Source organism: Cololabis saira, chromosome 12, assembly GCF_033807715.1.
Source record: "Cololabis saira isolate AMF1-May2022 chromosome 12, fColSai1.1, whole genome shotgun sequence".
Lineage (NCBI taxonomy): Eukaryota > Metazoa > Chordata > Actinopteri > Beloniformes > Belonidae > Cololabis > Cololabis saira.
In genome coordinates this window covers 16,446,371-16,462,830 of record NC_084598.1, presented here as the reverse complement: position 1 = coordinate 16,462,830, position 16,460 = coordinate 16,446,371, and the positions used below count along the sequence as shown (strand labels likewise).

The 16,460-nt window shown below is 39.3% G+C and overlaps 1 protein-coding gene across 2 annotated transcripts; it reads right to left on the bottom strand.

Moving 5' to 3' along the window:
• Nucleotides 1-10,361: 10,361 nt before the first annotated feature.
• Nucleotides 10,362-16,073, bottom strand: rps21 (ribosomal protein S21). Of its 2 annotated transcripts, none has more exons than XM_061735733.1 (6): nt 16,004-16,073; nt 14,713-14,794; nt 14,145-14,208; nt 11,732-11,803; nt 11,195-11,250; nt 10,362-10,423 (listed from the first exon to the last, which is right to left on the bottom strand). In XM_061735733.1, the coding sequence occupies exons 2-6, from the start codon at nt 14,760-14,762 to the stop codon at nt 10,414-10,416; spliced, it is 252 nt and encodes an 83-aa protein (XP_061591717.1). In that variant the 5' UTR covers nt 14,763-14,794; nt 16,004-16,073; the 3' UTR covers nt 10,362-10,413. The 2 variants fall into 2 exon arrangements, with proteins under 2 accessions (XP_061591717.1, XP_061591718.1); XM_061735734.1 differs by lacking the exon at nt 16,004-16,073 and adding an exon at nt 15,862-15,884.
• Between the last annotated feature and the right edge of the window lie 387 nt (nt 16,074-16,460).

Genomic DNA, 16,460 nt, shown 5'->3' with positions numbered 1-16,460 from the left:
AATACAGTAATCAGCTTTTTCTTGAGTGTTCAATTTGATTCTAGTGCAGCCGTAGTCTGAATAACGTCACTATCTTTCAAAACAAAAGTGTGAGAAAATTCCTGGTGTTAAAGCAAAACACTCAGATGACTTCTTACTCAATTAAAAATTCATTAATTTTAAAAACAGCTTTGTTTAGTGTTGGTCTCCACTTCTAACCCACAAGTGGTCAAATATCAAAGATGGATCAAAAGAGGAAGAAGTTTCTGGGCACTTGGTCTCACAAGCAACAGAGCAGATCTTCAAACACAGAAATCATGGCAGCCTGCACGTGCAGCATCAATAGTTCTCAACTTTGGTTATGAATCAGACAGGCGTGGAAATGTAGGGTATATTTACAAGAGACAAACATAATGAGACAAGCAAAGAAAACACTGGCACACATGAAGAAATAAAATAACCAAAAAATGAATGACAAAAAATTGGCTTTGACTGAAAATATCTATGCAGGGAGCAGATGGAGCACAAGGACATTTTGCACTCATGATGTCCATCCGTCCATCCATTATCTATACCCGCTTTCTCCTTTGCAGGGTCACGGGGGTCTGCTGGAGCCTATCCCAGCTATTTTCAGGCGAGAGGCAGGAGTTCACCCTGGACAGGTCGCCAGTCCATCGCAGGCACTCATGATGTCCACAATTAATTCTGCTGCTTGTTGTCCCAGACGGTTCTTCGACTACAGCAGCAGTTTCGGCCCAAATTTTTCCCTCATCGCATGAAATAATGAAATACTTAATATCTGTGTTATATAAGCACATTGTTTTTATTATACTGTACATTAATAAAAAAAATGGATCAACTTGTCACACCGATGTGTAATTGTTTTAGGTTGGATTCTTATGAAGAAAAACCCTAAAAAAAAAGCAAAAAAAAAACAGTTGCATATACAAACTACACAAAATGGACAACTGGAATCTAGGAACAACCTCTAAGCAACACCTGAGCAGCTGTGCGAGTTTGTGTGTGTTTGTTTTCCTCATAGACTCTGGTCTGCAGCACTGCCGTGTAATTAAGCCCCAGTAACCTCTCTGGAACATAAAAGAGCTTTCCCACCGCCCACACACACACACACACACACGCACGCACGCACGCACGCACGCACGCACGCACGCACGCACGCACGCACGCACGCACGCACGCACGCACGCACGCACGCACGCACGCACAAACACACACACACACACACACACACACACACACACACACACACACACACACACACACACACACACACACCTTAGAGTTTTGCACTAACTTCTGTATGGTGTGTGAACTTCTCTTACTCTAAGATTAACTGCAATTGTAACCAAATTGATGGAGGATGGGAGGCGGAGTATCAGGCCTATAATCCACTCAGCTGATGAAAAACAAGCATAAAAACTGTATTCATAATCGTGCTATTGTCTGGATAAATAGTGGAAGTGCAAATTCACGGGAGTACATGCACACGCAGAGACAGGGGTGAGTGAACTCCTGTTGTTTAAAACAGTCTTGGAACAGTGTGTTAAATGTAACAAAGCTCCATTCACTGACACACTCAAACATTCCACAGGATGTTTGCTGGTACACAGGTCACACTGAAGACACAGGAGTGGCCAGGGGTTAACTTGGGCTGGTGCTGCACCTAGAGACCCTCCAAAGACATAAATGTTTCTCATCATTTTTTGGGTGCTGAATAATTAAAACAATATTTTCAACCAATAAAACAATAAAATGTGTCTATTTTCTTGCTGTGGAATACCTGATAATGAGAACTTCATCAGCTCTGGTTAGAATCTCAGTTTGCAAGTTAACACAACAGTGATGTTTCTGATTCAACCTAAAGGACCTTTCAACTGCATTTAAACGCAACGAGGCCTTTGACCAGGTGTAGGTAAAAAACCACAAGACTTAAACTGCTCAAACTTCGATTAAGTAAACCTTTATACAGTTTAGAATATCGAACACACAGTTTGTGATTTGTGAAACCTTGATTCTATTTGTGAAAAGGCAAAATTAGGCAGTTTCTCTGCACTTTCACTGGTTTCAATATTACAAATATTTTGTACGGCCACAATTTTTTATCAAAAGTAATCAATCAACTTTTTCAGATTTGTATAACCTTCATTGTTATGTAAGTAATTTAATTTTTAGCCTTTATAGAGTTAGACCTGTTGGCTGGTTGAGTTGAAGTGATCCTAGAACACCCCAATGTAACCCCTCAATAGTCATCCACAGGTTTTTTTTTAAGCCATAAACCATTCAGATATCACATCTTTCGGAAAAAGCTAAAAATCTAATAACGTTTCCAGGGAATATGGTTTAGGTCCTGGCCTGTGGGACTGTCCTGGAGGTCAGTTTCCCTCAATAATCCTCTCTTTCTCTCTTTATGAACCCTATAACTAATCCTGTTCCTGGTTTCCAAGGATATGCTGAGATGAGGGATAAGACACTAGTTGCTGTGGCAACCATAAACTGCTCCATCAATTCAACTCACTTACCCTCTGCTGAGCTCTGCAGATACTCTTAACAACCCACACACCCACACACACACTTTATGGAATTTGTCCAAGAATGGATTTGAGATAAGAAGTTATGGAAATGGGTGAGATTACATGCCACATTGATCCATTCACACAGACACACATACAGAAATTCCAGTGTAGTCAATTAGTCAGACATTGGTCACATTTTTATATAAACATATATAAACATATATATATATATATATATATATATATATATATATATATATAAATATATATATATATATATATATATATATATATATATATATATATATATATATATATATATATATATATATATATATATATATACACACACATACACACACCGGCCACTTTATTAAGTACACCGTGCTAGTACTGGGTTGGCCCCCTTTTGCTTTCAGAATTGCCTTAATCCTTCGTTGTATAGATTCAACAAGGTCCTGGAAACATTCCTCAGAGAGTTTGGTCCATATTGACATGATAGCATCACACAGTTGCTGCAGATTTGTCGGCTGCACATCCATGATGCAAATCTCCCGTCCCACCACATCCCAAAGGTGCTCTATTGCAGTGTTTCCCAATCCTGGTCCTCGAGGCCCACTGTCCTGCATGTTTTAGAGGTTTCCCTTCATCATCACACCTGATTCTAATTAATGGTCCTAATTAGCTTGTTATCAATGCCTGCACAACTCTGTTGATGACACAGGTACTTGTATCACGGTGTGCTGAAGCAGGGTAACTAAAACATGCAGGACAGTGTGCCTCGAAGACCAGGGTTGGGAAACACTACTCTATTGGATTCAGATCTGGTGACATGAGGCCATTTGAGTAGTGAACCCATTGCCATGTTCAAGAAACCAGTCTGAGTTGATTCACGCTTTATCACATGGCGCATTATCCTGCTGGAAATAGCCATCAGAAGATGATACGCTGTGGTCATAAAGGAATGGACATGGTCAGCAACAAAACTCAGGTAGGCCCAAATGGGCCCAAAGATGCCAGGAAAATATCCCCCACACCATCACACCACCACCACCAGCCTGAACCGTTGATACAAGGCAGGATGGATTCATGATTTCATGTTGTTGACGCCAAATTCTGACCCTAGCATCCGAATGTTACAGCAGAAATGGAGACTCATCAGACCAAGCAACGTTTTTCAATCTACTGTTGTTCAATTTTGGTGAGCCTGTGTGAATTGTAGCCTCAGTTCACTGGTCTTCTGCTGCTGTAGCCCATCCGCCTCAAGGTTGGACGTGTCGTGTGTTCAGAGATGCTCTTCTGCACACCTCGGTTGTAATGAGTGGTTATTTGAGTTACTGCTGCCTTTCTATCAGCTCAAACCAGTCTGGCCATTCTCCTCTGGACTCTGGCATAAACAAGGCATTTATGCCCACAGAACTGACGCTCACTGGATATCTTCTCTTTTTCAGACCGTTCTCTGTAAACCCTAGAGATGGTTGTGCATGAAAATCCCAGTAGATCAGCAGTTTCTGAAATACTCAGACCAGCCCGTATGGCACCAACAACCATTCCACGTTCAAAGTCACTTAAATCACCTTTCTTCTCCATTCTGATGCTCCGTTGCACGGGTGTACCTGATAATGGTAATGGTATATTAAAAAAAAAAGTAGCCTGTACATTTCATTTCTTTCTTTTAGTTTGTTATTTTAAGTCTTCTGTGCCTGATACCTTACTGTTACAACATTTCCCAGTTAGGGATCAATAAAGTCCATCTAGCTGGCTAAAACTATTCAGAGTGATGCTCTGTTTTTTTGTAGATGGTTTTTTTGTTTTGTTTTTTAGGGGGTGGGGAGATGGGTGTGGGATAACTACGGATATAATTGATAAATACAGGTTCATCACTTTGGTAACCATCTGAATGTTATCCCATGTGAACTTAGCTGTGCTCTAAAAGCAAGTGAAAACAGCTTAGATGTAACTTTGAAGCAGCTCCTTCACATTGAGGTTGACCCTGTTTATCTTCTTTCATCTCAAAACCAGACAGTTCTATCTTAATCTGTCTCAAAGTCAAATGTTTGTTGTCCTCGTTCATTGCCATCACTTCAATATATTTTGATGTAAATATCGTTTATCTGTTCCTGGCATTCCTCAGATACTCCAGCTCCCATCCTGGATCAGATAGGACTGAGAGTTAAACGCACATACACACACACACACACACACGCACGCACGCACACAGACACAAATCATATACACAATGGTGAGGGCGGATATGTTTCAGGGAGGGGATGTTGACAGTCGACAAAACGTTGTGTGTGTGAAGCAGGTACAAGCTTGCCTTTCTATTGGATTTCTTACTTTAAACCACACACACTCATGGTGGGCCCTCTCATCTCTTCCTCTCCCACTCTCTTTTGTTACTCCTATGACTTGTGGACTTCTGGTCCTAGAAAATGATCAGGGCTAGGAATTCTTCATGTCCTTGGCTTGGTTGGCCTAGGTTTTATTCAGCACTTCTTATGACAGGCAATACACTTGTTGTCTTGCAAGAACCAGAAGACAAGAATGATGGCACTCTTAGATTTGTATCGCGAATATAAAGCTACTGCCAGGACAACTCTTGGTAAGCTTGGTCTGGCAAAGAGACTGGATACATACATGAAACAGCTGGTCTGTTCATGGTCAAAGGAATTTAAATTAGTTGAGAAGCACTTCACTAGTTAATATGTGACATCTTGTTTGTGTAAAGAAAGTGTCAAAGTTGAACATTACTTATAGACTGCATTTTGGTTGGAAGCAGCAATTTCTTTTAGGCTTTTTTAATCCTCTGGAGTACAAGGAGTCAGGGAAGGGACAGTTTTCTATTTGCATATCTTCTCATTACAAATGTGTGACAGTGTTTTAATCAAATCAGTATGTATATGATTAAATGTTACATTTAATTACTGTAATTCAAGCATTATCCAATTCATATTTAAATTCCAAAGCCAGAAATTTTATTTCAATATAATCTGCCTGCTTTTTTATCTCTATGTCTTTCAGCACAATTTCTTTCACCTTCGCCTTCATACATGGTGGGTGCTTTGAAGTCTGCTGGCGCTTGATAGGGAACAATACAACAACCCAGGCAGCGTCTGAAGACAGGAAAAGAATTAGTGAGAGAGATGAAAGGGGGATGAAACTCCTGAGAGAGAACGCGTGCCGTAGCATAATATGATAGATTAAGTAATAAAGTAAACAGTTAAAACCAAGTACAGTTTGACTGATGCTGGCCACTTACATAATTATATGCCCATATGCTGAACATGTGGAAATACAATGCTGTCATTTTTAAAGACCCTAGAGCAGAAAAAGAAACTCCTTATTTAGAAATGATTGAAACAGTTTGTTCTGTAGAGAGACTCTGACTTTACTATTTCCATAACTCAAAGACGTTTCCAAGATGTTTCACAACTGAGTATGGCAAAGACAGGCTGCATCTTTTGGGGATGCTGCCCCTTTCAGTTTCCAACATAATGTTTACTGTTACATGTTTATAATGTGAGTAATGTCAATAAGTATACTTATTCTGATATGTTAACTGCCCAGGACAAATATAAAAAAACAATTAAATCTGGACCAAACATGTAGTTATTCTGGGTAACAGCTTGAGTTTAGCATTAGCTTATGTTTGGTGCCCTTTAAAGAAACCACAAGCTGAACTGAGTGCTCGGAAGCTGTTTAAACACGCAGCACAGGTTGAGATCATTTCCTATTGCCTATGCAGAAGCATATAACTGCTAGAAATCCACTTTAAAGAACAGATATTACTAGACTGGGACTGTAACAGTGACATTTCTAAACAGAACCTCTATGGCCATAGTGGCTCCCTTGTGTTACGGCTGAAACAAAAAGCCTTTTGTCCGTGTGTAAATGTGTGTATGTGTGAGTGTGGGTGTGTTGGCTGGGGTGAGGGGTGGGGGGGTGTTACAAAGGTATGCAGGGGGCCAGGTGAGGGGGTTAGGAGTGGTATTATGAGGCGCCTCGCCTTCCTTCATGTAAAGATCATTGTTTGGCGAGCTGTAGCTTGCAGCTCCTTGCCACAGGCACAGAAGTGCCACACATGTTAAGCATTTCATTTAGTGCTGTATTCTTGTAGGTGATGAATATTACAAACATTCAAACTGCAATTTTCTTAAAAGACAGAGACGAATGGGTCATTACCACACTATTGCTGATCATGGTGACCAGCTGATGGTGATGAATCAATTTGAATCAAGTGTGCTAGAGCTGGGAAGTATATAAAGCAGGACAGGGGACGTCAAGGACCTGAAGACCCCTGGCCTTTCATTTTATTGTATATGATGTAAATACTCTCTTCTTTACACCCCCATAAACTTGGTAAAATAAATAAATGAATAGATTAAGTTTCTTTTTGGGAGAAAATTCCTGGAATCCTTCCACAATTGCCTCTTAGGTGTACTCAAACGGAGCAGCGCTGCAGCTTTGGAAACAGTTATGGAACCAGATCTGTGTCTGGACTGTTTCTATCTTTGTGCTTCTGTAATTAGGCCCCAACTTAAACCGCTTTGCAAATGATACTCAGATATACATCCTCAGTGAAAAGTTAGGACACACCTACCCAGAATGGTATGAATCCTGTTTGCAGTGTTTGCATCACTAGTGGTCTAGTTAACAGTATTGATGAAACCTCTTTGGTACGTATGTCAGTTGGTATAGAGCATTCACATACGCATATATCTGTAACTGGGTCACAAAAACCGTTGGCAACCTTTGGCCCTTTGGCAAAATGAAAAGCCTTAACCTGTGTCCTTTGTGTATCATGATCCTGTACAGAAATTCAGATTAGATTAGAGATGGTTTCTTTTATATTTGGCCTAATGTAAGGTGACCTTGAGTGGCCGAAAGGCGCCTATAAATAAAATGTATTAATATTATTATTATTGGTAGTAGTAAAGAGTTACACTGATACTGGAAGATACATAATGAGGTGGCTTAGTGTATATGTAAAAACAAACTAGTCCTAAAAATATTCCAAGTCCTCCTTGGTTTAGCCAAGTATGAACTGACTTTCTAACCAGCCCACCACCAGCACCAGGTTCAAGTTGGTCAAGAAAAGGGTAGCAGAACACTAAAAATGATGGTTTACTTGTTGCTCTTAGAATGTCAATATTGGCTTGGCCCTGGATAACTCAGTGGGTTGAGTGGGCACCATTTACAGAGGCATTCACCTTCGTGCAAGCAATGCAGATTTTAGGCCAAGCCTGTCTCCCTTTGCTGCGCGTCTTCCCCCTCTCTCTACATGTTTCCTGTCCACCTATGCCCCTTTTGCACTAGTATCACCTCAGCTCGGTTCTACCCGTTTTGCCCTTTTGCACTAGGGCTGAGACGGGTAGAGCCGCTCCAAGCCGATACTTTTTTCTGTAACCATTTCAGCGAGGTTCTATACGGGGCTGAGCAGGGACGATTTCCGACGTCACCACCCTCCTCGCCACTGATTGGTCGGGGGGCGGGGCCGTCAAACGTTTGAATCAGGAAGCGGGAGTCAGCGCGAGGCGACTCGCGGCGATTTTATTATAAAGCACAAACGTCTGTTTGGTGATCCAACTCTGAGGTGCAGATGTTCATAAACCTGGTGGCTGTCGAGAAAATTAAAAAAGGGATGTAGACGGGCTGTTTTACTCTCAGCCGCTCGCGGCTCCAGCTGATTTCTCATCTGCGCCGACACAAACAAAGGTGCTGCGCAATCAAGTACGTCACAGCAGCTTCACCCCACCCCCCCCACTTCTCCCCTGGCTGTGGAAAAACACACGGGTGGAGCCGCGTCGAGCCGCGCCGGGCTGAAGTGAGACTAGTGGAAAAGTGCCACTACTGTCCCAATAAGGGCCACTACCCACTAGTACCACAAAAATCCTATAAAAAGGACTTCCACAGGCTGAGTAATCAGCATAGCATAGTCTTGTGGAACCAGCTCCCACACTGGGTTTGTGATAGACACCCTAAATACCTTTACAGTTAGGGTTAAAACGTTAATTTTTGAATTGATTACTTAGGGCCTGGCTCTGGTGCCCTGAGATAACTGTAGGAAATGATCAAAGTGAAAAATTAACTAAATACAGGCCATGACCAAAAAATGATGCAAGAAAATGGTTAACAAGGCACATTCAAATGCATGTTATTCAAGGGGAGATGGTGAAAGAACAAAGCCAACTTTAGGCTTTGGGCCAAACCTGGCTTTAAAACATCCAATTCTCTTATAAATGTGATTCATCTGTTAGGAATAATGTTTCATTTTAAAATCAACTTTAGATCATGTGAAGAACATTGTAGCAGCTAAAAATATCATTCTTGATTTGCTTAATTATAATGGTACTGTTTAGTTATGGATAAATTGAAATTATACTTATAGGTGGGGCTTTAATTTGTTGGTTGGTTGGTTTTGATGGTGTGGTGGCGGGTGGAAGACAAACAAAAGCGTTCATATTGTAGGCTGATATATTTTTTGTTGACCGTCACCGTTTTTGCTTTGCTTCAGCCACGCAAATATTCATTGTTTGTTATTTTATTTTTGCACTATAATAATCGATTGCTGCCAAGTGATATTTTTGTTACAATAAACCTGGATCAGTTTAAGAATCAATTCAACGGACTTTTATTTTTCCCATTTTTTGAGTGACGCGTCAGCAAGCGGCCTTTTTTGTTCCTGTTCCTTTGTTTCATTTTAAAATCAACTTTAGATCATGTGAAGAACATGATGAACCAACCAATTAGGCCTTGTGTGCAAGGAGTGAATCAATCAATTCTAGGACAGAAAATTTGAGCTGATGAGTGATGAAGGAAAGTGACAACATTCTACATGTTTTTTTTCCCACACATATCAAAGGGAGAAAAAATAAAAATGTAGGGTAAGGAAGGAGATTGTTGATGAAAAAACACTGTAACCTTCACTCTCAGTACCCTGTAATTCTTGCTCTGGCTTCCATTTCACATTCTTTGAAAGCTGAAAGGGGCAGTAAACAGGTTTAATTACCATGAGTCCAAAATCTTTCAGTGACATTTCCAATTGTATTTTTACAATCAAGGTCCCAGTCAGTGCTACCGAGCAGATACACACGATCAAATCATGGATTTTAAGATAATCACTGGTACATAATCTTATAATTTTTCTCTTGCTTGCTCTCTCTTGCATTCTAGGGCTTCTCTCTACCTTCAACATCATCACAAATATTAATTGCTACAGATGTTTCCTCAACTGAGTAAAATAAAATAAAAAAAAAAAAAAACTTAAAATACCTGCATATCATTTACAAATTAATTTTACAAATTGCAAAATATGCATGTAAAAAACATTAATAGTCGTGAAAAAATGTTTACAATTCTGTCACAGGTAATCCACAGCAATACTTTTGGTATTACTTTGTGTCATCAGATACTGCCCCCCTGCTGGCCTGAAAGGAGGTATAAGTCATGGATTTCTGGTAGTACATTTGCAGCTGCAGCTTCCTTTACCCCTTACAAAACTAGCATCTCACAAAAGTTCAACTTGATAAAGTTTATGAACCTAAGTCTGTGTACAAACTTGCTCCTACAAGTTGCCATCCGTCAGACAGTGACTGAAATGATCCAGAAATAATATTCATCCCTCTAGCACTGTTGATGAGCACAGGTAGGACATTTTAATCAAATGATTTGACTTTAATCACTTCATACACAGCACTTGGATTTACCTAAGCAATTTTGTAACACTTTCCACTGCAGATTTTTTTTTTTCCAGCTTAATAAAAGCTAATGAACCATGCTGAAGCTGTTGTGAGCAACTTCTCATTCCTCAAATGAGTGGGAAAGAAAAAAAAAACAAAGACAATATTCTTTTTTCAACATTTTATTGTACAAAGCTTCCACAGCTCCAGCTTGAAACTCAGAAGTTCCTACAGAATGAGGGAGAGGGAAAAAAAGGGTAAGTTGCCATGTAGAAACAAAAACAAGGCACAAGTCTGGCATGGTAAACAGAGATGATGGTACCATCAAGTAGCCTAAACTAGGGATTGGAAGTTTCCTTATCCACTCAACTGCTGACAAAAACAGCGTCAAGCCTTCAACGAATTTAAGGTATTTGATAATCCAGAGTAAAAAAATGTTTAACCAATCAAATTAATGACAGCTGTGAAGATGCTTTAGATCCTTCAAATGTATGACTTTTAATGGCAGCCAACTCATGTCTTGCTTGAACAAAGAAATGTTAACACCATAATTTACTGCTATGACTTATCAAAAATACCTCCTGTGAAATGATCGTTATTTGTGTGTATGAACTTTGTTTTTTTATATACATTTATTTATTATCTCCTTTCCAAAAAATGTCAATACAATGGAAAAGTTATTTAATTTTCCATATTGAAAAAGTTAAACTTTCAGGGCCCACAATTTAAACAATTTCAAGTATTTATTCATATATTTTTATAATTTGGGCTTCCAGCTCATAAAACTCACGAAAACAAGAATACGGTGAAGAAATCACCATTTACTTCTCAGAGTTTTTGCAGATTTTTTTTTTTTTTTACGATGAAAATCAAAATATGGTACTTCAGAAACAAAATATCAGTCTTCAATACTTGGTGGGGAATCCCTTTGCCCTAATCACTGCGTAGTGTCCTGTTTAACATTTTCAACTAAGTAAACACAGGTAAGGTAGTTCTTACTTTGCAACAACGGAGTCATTTTTTGCCAGCCTCAGGATGGAGTCATCTGACTCTCCCTGTAGGATGAAAACACAAGTTAGTTTAATAAATAATATAGTTGTAGATCACAGCAGCAGTGGGGTTTATGTTGCAGAATGTATGAATTTATTCCAGCATAACTGATAAGAAGGCTGTGCATGTGTGGAGCGTTTCCCTCTGGAGTATAATTGGCCATTTTTGACAACTCCTGATTTCATCTCTGTATTCCACCTTAAAAACGGTTTACCATATTTTAAAGTTGTTTTTTTTTTCCAGCACAACCTCACGTGTGAATTTACTCATTTTTACACTGTATTAACTCATTGGATCTAAAAAAACAAAAACTAAAAAAAAAACATGAAATACCAGAAAGTTGTTTAACAGTGAAAATAACATGCTCAACACCATATATTATAAGTCAGAATGCAAACTCACTACCCTCACATTGAAAACAAACCAAAAAACAAACCAATCCCCCACTCACCAGTAAGATACCCGTATAATTTTTGTAAAACTTACCATTCTGCGGATAGCACCACATATGGCGTAAGTCTTGAACTGACCGTTGAAACGACCGGTCACCTTGTCGACCTGAAAAACACGGTGCCAGGGTTAAGAGTGACAAGAACTTTCCAAATCCTGAATATTATTGCACTCAGAATATCACCGTGAGGACATTTAAAAATCACTTTTTTTTTTTTTTTAAAACATATGCTGGCAATTCTCCAATTCTGCGGTTTCTCAAGCTCAAGTCTCAGAGTACATGATTGTTGTGAAGGGGCATTGCCCCACCAGCTGCTGTGAATTATGGCCACTACTCAAAAAAAGTTATCTCAGAAGGCATCGAGGAGCAGTTTAGAAGTTTCACAGAAGCAACCACCCATTCTGCTCCATTATAAAATGCATGTCCTGTCTATTTCGGGACTGGACTGCAGCTAAGCAACGTTATTTTACCCACAGCAGATTGAGCTGGAACAAAGTCAGACATGAGAAGGTTTGAGAGAATCCAGTGAATTTTAAATATAAATCAGAATGGGTTAAGAAAATAATTTGGAGTTTTAGAGAATTAAACCATGTACAAGGAGAGGTTCAGTATAGACAACAAAATGCTAATTTTATTTGACACGATTCATCTGTTTTACATATACAACTTATTGATTTTATAGTGACAATTCTATACATTTAGAAGAATACATGTGACATATGTGTCTGAATGAGCAGACAACTACATGGTCCTCATGTGACCTTGAAGCCTTCGGGTAAACTATCTAACAAATCCAGCTGAAGTGCTCACTTAAAGAAACCACCTGATGACACCTAAAGACAGAGCATAATTACGGCAAAACCGGGCCAGCACTTCCCCTACTTGTGGTACTCAAACTTTCAGTCATATCTTAGACCATTTACGAGACATAGGTTTGTAAGATTCATTTGTCCTGCAGTTTGAAAATCCTACTTTTCAAACTGTGTATAAATTAGATGCCCATGTTGCTTGTAAACCAGATTAATATTTACCTTTCTATTAAGGACAAATATCAGCAAAGATTTTACATAGCTGCATATTGCTAATGGCACCGTTTTGTATGTAAATGCAAAGACCACCATAGACCGTTTCTCCCTATGAACATGGCTTAAGTATTTATGCACGCTGATTTTTCCACGCGTTATAGTGCATCACCTGTTGTGGACAGGCCAATGAAGCTGTCATAAGACCTCTAGATTCTCCAGAAACAAATGCATTGAATTTTTTAAAGTTTTATACTATTTTCAAAGTTGAGTCTAGTAGTGGTCTTTGTTCTGCTGCCCTGCATGCTTTAGACGTCTCACTGCTTCAGCACACCCTGATAGAGATGACTGTCACCCAGATTTGTGCAAAACATGACATTGAAGTCAAGCCAACGACATAATAGCACATATACCATCTCCTTCTTTCTTCGTTTGTGTCACACAATCAAGTACATCACAGCAGCTTCGCCCCGCCTACTTCTGCTCCAGGTACTTATTTTGTGCTTGTGTTTGTTCTCTCAGCTGTAAGTCGCTTTGGATAAAAACACCTTCTAAATTACAGTTGTATTAATACTACTAGTACTGGATTGCAATGGAAAAGACTAGACCAAGTTGAGTAGAGCTGAGTAGGTACTAGTGGAAAAGCACCATTATTGATTCCAGGGAAGTTTATAAAGTGAATGTTTTAGCCCACTGTCAATAGGCTTGGGCTGTATCAATTTTTCCCATATTCCAGTAAATTCCTGGCTGAATATGTCGGTATTTACATTTTTTTTATTTTATTTTAGGACACTATTCTTGTAGTTTGTTTATTACAATGAAATTGTCAGGCCCATTTGTATTGTAATATACTATCTGAATAAAATTGGAAACTGAGTAGGTTTCATACACCCTTCATGTTTTACATTTTTTTGTTCTATACGTCAGATACTTTATTTGACCATATAAAAATATTTGAAATGTATGTAAACTCTCAGAATGACATGCTTTTGAACACGGTGCCAAGCAGACATGTGTATTAATGTTGGAGATAAAACAAAACACACTAACAATAAGAAAAGGGAAATCAAATAAAAAATTTGAAGCAACAAGTAGTATAGACTAGAATACTGCTAGTAGGCTGTACCAATTAGAAGAGAATTATGAATGGACCTAAATCCATCCACACACACACACACACACACACACACACACACACATCAACATCTTTAACCGAGTGATTGGGGAGATCTCTAAACTTCTTCTGGCAATGTCATAGTGGAGTGAAGGCAGAAACAACAACCTTGAACCAAAATACAAACACAGCAATGGCCTAATAAATTATTAAAATCAATGCTGTGACAGTGCGTAAGATTACTGAAACATTGCCTTTGATGAATGCGAGTGGTTCAAGAAATGACTCAGCGCACGTTTTTTTTTACTTTACCTCAGCAATGTTAATCTGGATGGAAGCATGGTCTTTGGCTCCAATGATTCTGTTGCTTGCAGAGCTGAAATAAAAGCATCCTTATCATATGTATTGGAGACATATTGCCAATTTCAAATATACTAATGACAACGCTAATAGTCATGCGTTTAGCACTTGCAAAACAACAGCAGCAAAACAATATATTTATAAGAAAAATAGCTTATTTCAAATCAACAAATAAAAAAAATCCTGAATCAACATAAAGGTTTTACAAAAAGTTTCAAAGAGTTCATTCAAGTGATATAAACAACACGTTTTTTGGTATCACTTTAACTCAAAACTATTAATCCCCGAAGCAAAATTAATTTAAAAACTATATTCACTTTTTTTTCACCCATAATGCATCTTTACGGCCTGAAACGGATCCCGGCTGAATACTGAAGGCTGATTTATGGTTCCGCGTTAAACCAACGCAGAGCCTACGCCGTACCCTACGGCGTAGGCTCTGCGTGGATTTAACGCAGAACCATAATTCAGACTTGAGGGAGCTCGTCCTTCCCATCGCTGCAGCCACTTGAACACTCACCATTTGCGTGGTACGTAGAGGTCCACAAATTCACCTGCGTCGTTTTGCATGTTGAAGGCTTTGGAGACGGTCGCACACCGATCTGAAACAGACAACATTTACACCAGAAATTACCCGGGAGGCCATGTTAAGATACACACGGACGGATCTAGCTGCGAAACACAGAGGACCTAATGTCGGTGTTCTGCCAATTTCTGCTGCTTTACCTTTGTAGAGCTACAATTTTATTGTGTTTTACTCCCTAAACCACGTCCTTTTCCCCCCCCAAGTGGTCCTTGTCTCTTGACAGGCCGTCATTGTAAATAAGAATGTTATTAATGACCTGCCTGGTTAAATAAAGGTGAATAGCCGAATGAACATCCAATAAAGCAATAGAATTGTTTTTTTTTTCTTCTCTTTATCGTATGATTTTCACAAAGTGTAATGCAATTCATGTCATGGGTAATGTATTTTGAAGGATCAAATACTCGACCCCCCATATTATCCTTTTTACATCGTGCAAGAAATGATTGGCGTCGCAATCAAACTTTGAAAATCGACTGCGCGCATGCGCAGAACCACAAAGTAGCATTTTCTGGCAGGGAGCATGGAATGGCAGAACACCGGTGTTCTGCCAATTTCTGCTGCTTTGCCAAAAAACGCTAGCTAATGGTTTTCTACCTTTGTAGAGGTACAATTTTACTGTGTTTTACTCCCTAGCCCACTTCCTTTCCCCCCAAGCGGTCCTTGTCCGGTTAAATAAAGGCGAATGACTGAATGAATATCAAATAAAGCCATAGAATTGTTTTTTTCCCCCTCTTTATCGTATAAAATTCACAAAGTGTAATGCAATTCATGTCATGGATAGTCTATTTTGAAGGATCAAATACTCAACATCCCTTATTATCAATTTTACATCGTGCAAGAAATGATGCACTTTGAAAATCGACTGTGCGCATGCGCAGAACCACAAAGTAACATTTCTCGGCGGGTAGCAAGGATTGGCAGAACACCGGGAAGGGCTTTACAACCGGGGAAAGACATAACATAATGTACAAAATGCACAGGACCATAAGATAATGAAAGCTACTCTACACTGCGATTAGCAGCTAGCGCTTCATCCGGAACCAGCGCAGCCGCACGTGGCTGTTCCCGCAAACATCTACTCACGATCTCAGCGCTGGGAGACGCTCAAGGATAACTATATGTAGAGAGTAGCGTCCACTTCCAAAACAGTACTGCAAACCTAGATCTATACAAATATAGGACGACTTTAAATCGTGTTTCAAACGAGAGCCGAACTGATACTCACCACTCACGACAAATGGCTGACAGGAAAGGAGGAGCCACGGGCCGGAAGCAGCTGCGCTCTCTCCTGGCTCTCTCGCCCCCTGCTGGCTCTATATGACAGCGCTTTTACACCTTTTTTTTTTTTTTAAATAAATCTTTTTTGACAAGGATTACAATATACAGTCAGGGGTGCAGATCCAATGTCAGGATTGGGGGGGACTAGGGATGGGCGGTGTGGACTAAAAAATGTATCACGATAATTTCTAGCATTTATCCCGATAACGATAAAAATGACGATTAAAAAAAATACCAAATCACTGCTCTAAAAGAATACTAAATGCTACTAAACGTCTTTAAACTTTTCTTTCTTTCTTTCTTTCTTTCTTTCTTTCTTTCTTTCTTTCTTTCTTTCTTTCTTTCTTTCTTTCTTTCTTTCTTTCTTTCTTTCTTTCTTTCTTTCTTTCTTTCTTTCTTTCTTT

Coding starts and splice junctions, on each gene's coding strand:
- rps21 (XM_061735733.1), bottom strand. CDS start 14,762: ATGCAAAACGACGCAGGTGAATTTGTGGACCTCTACGTACCACGCAAA. Junction 11,804..14,144: donor TCCAGATTAACATTGCTGAG/GTAAAGTAAAAA, acceptor CGTGTTTTTCAG/GTCGACAAGGTGACCGGTCG. Junction 11,251..11,731: donor GTGGTGCTATCCGCAGAATG/GTAAGTTTTACA, acceptor TTCATCCTACAG/GGAGAGTCAGATGACTCCAT.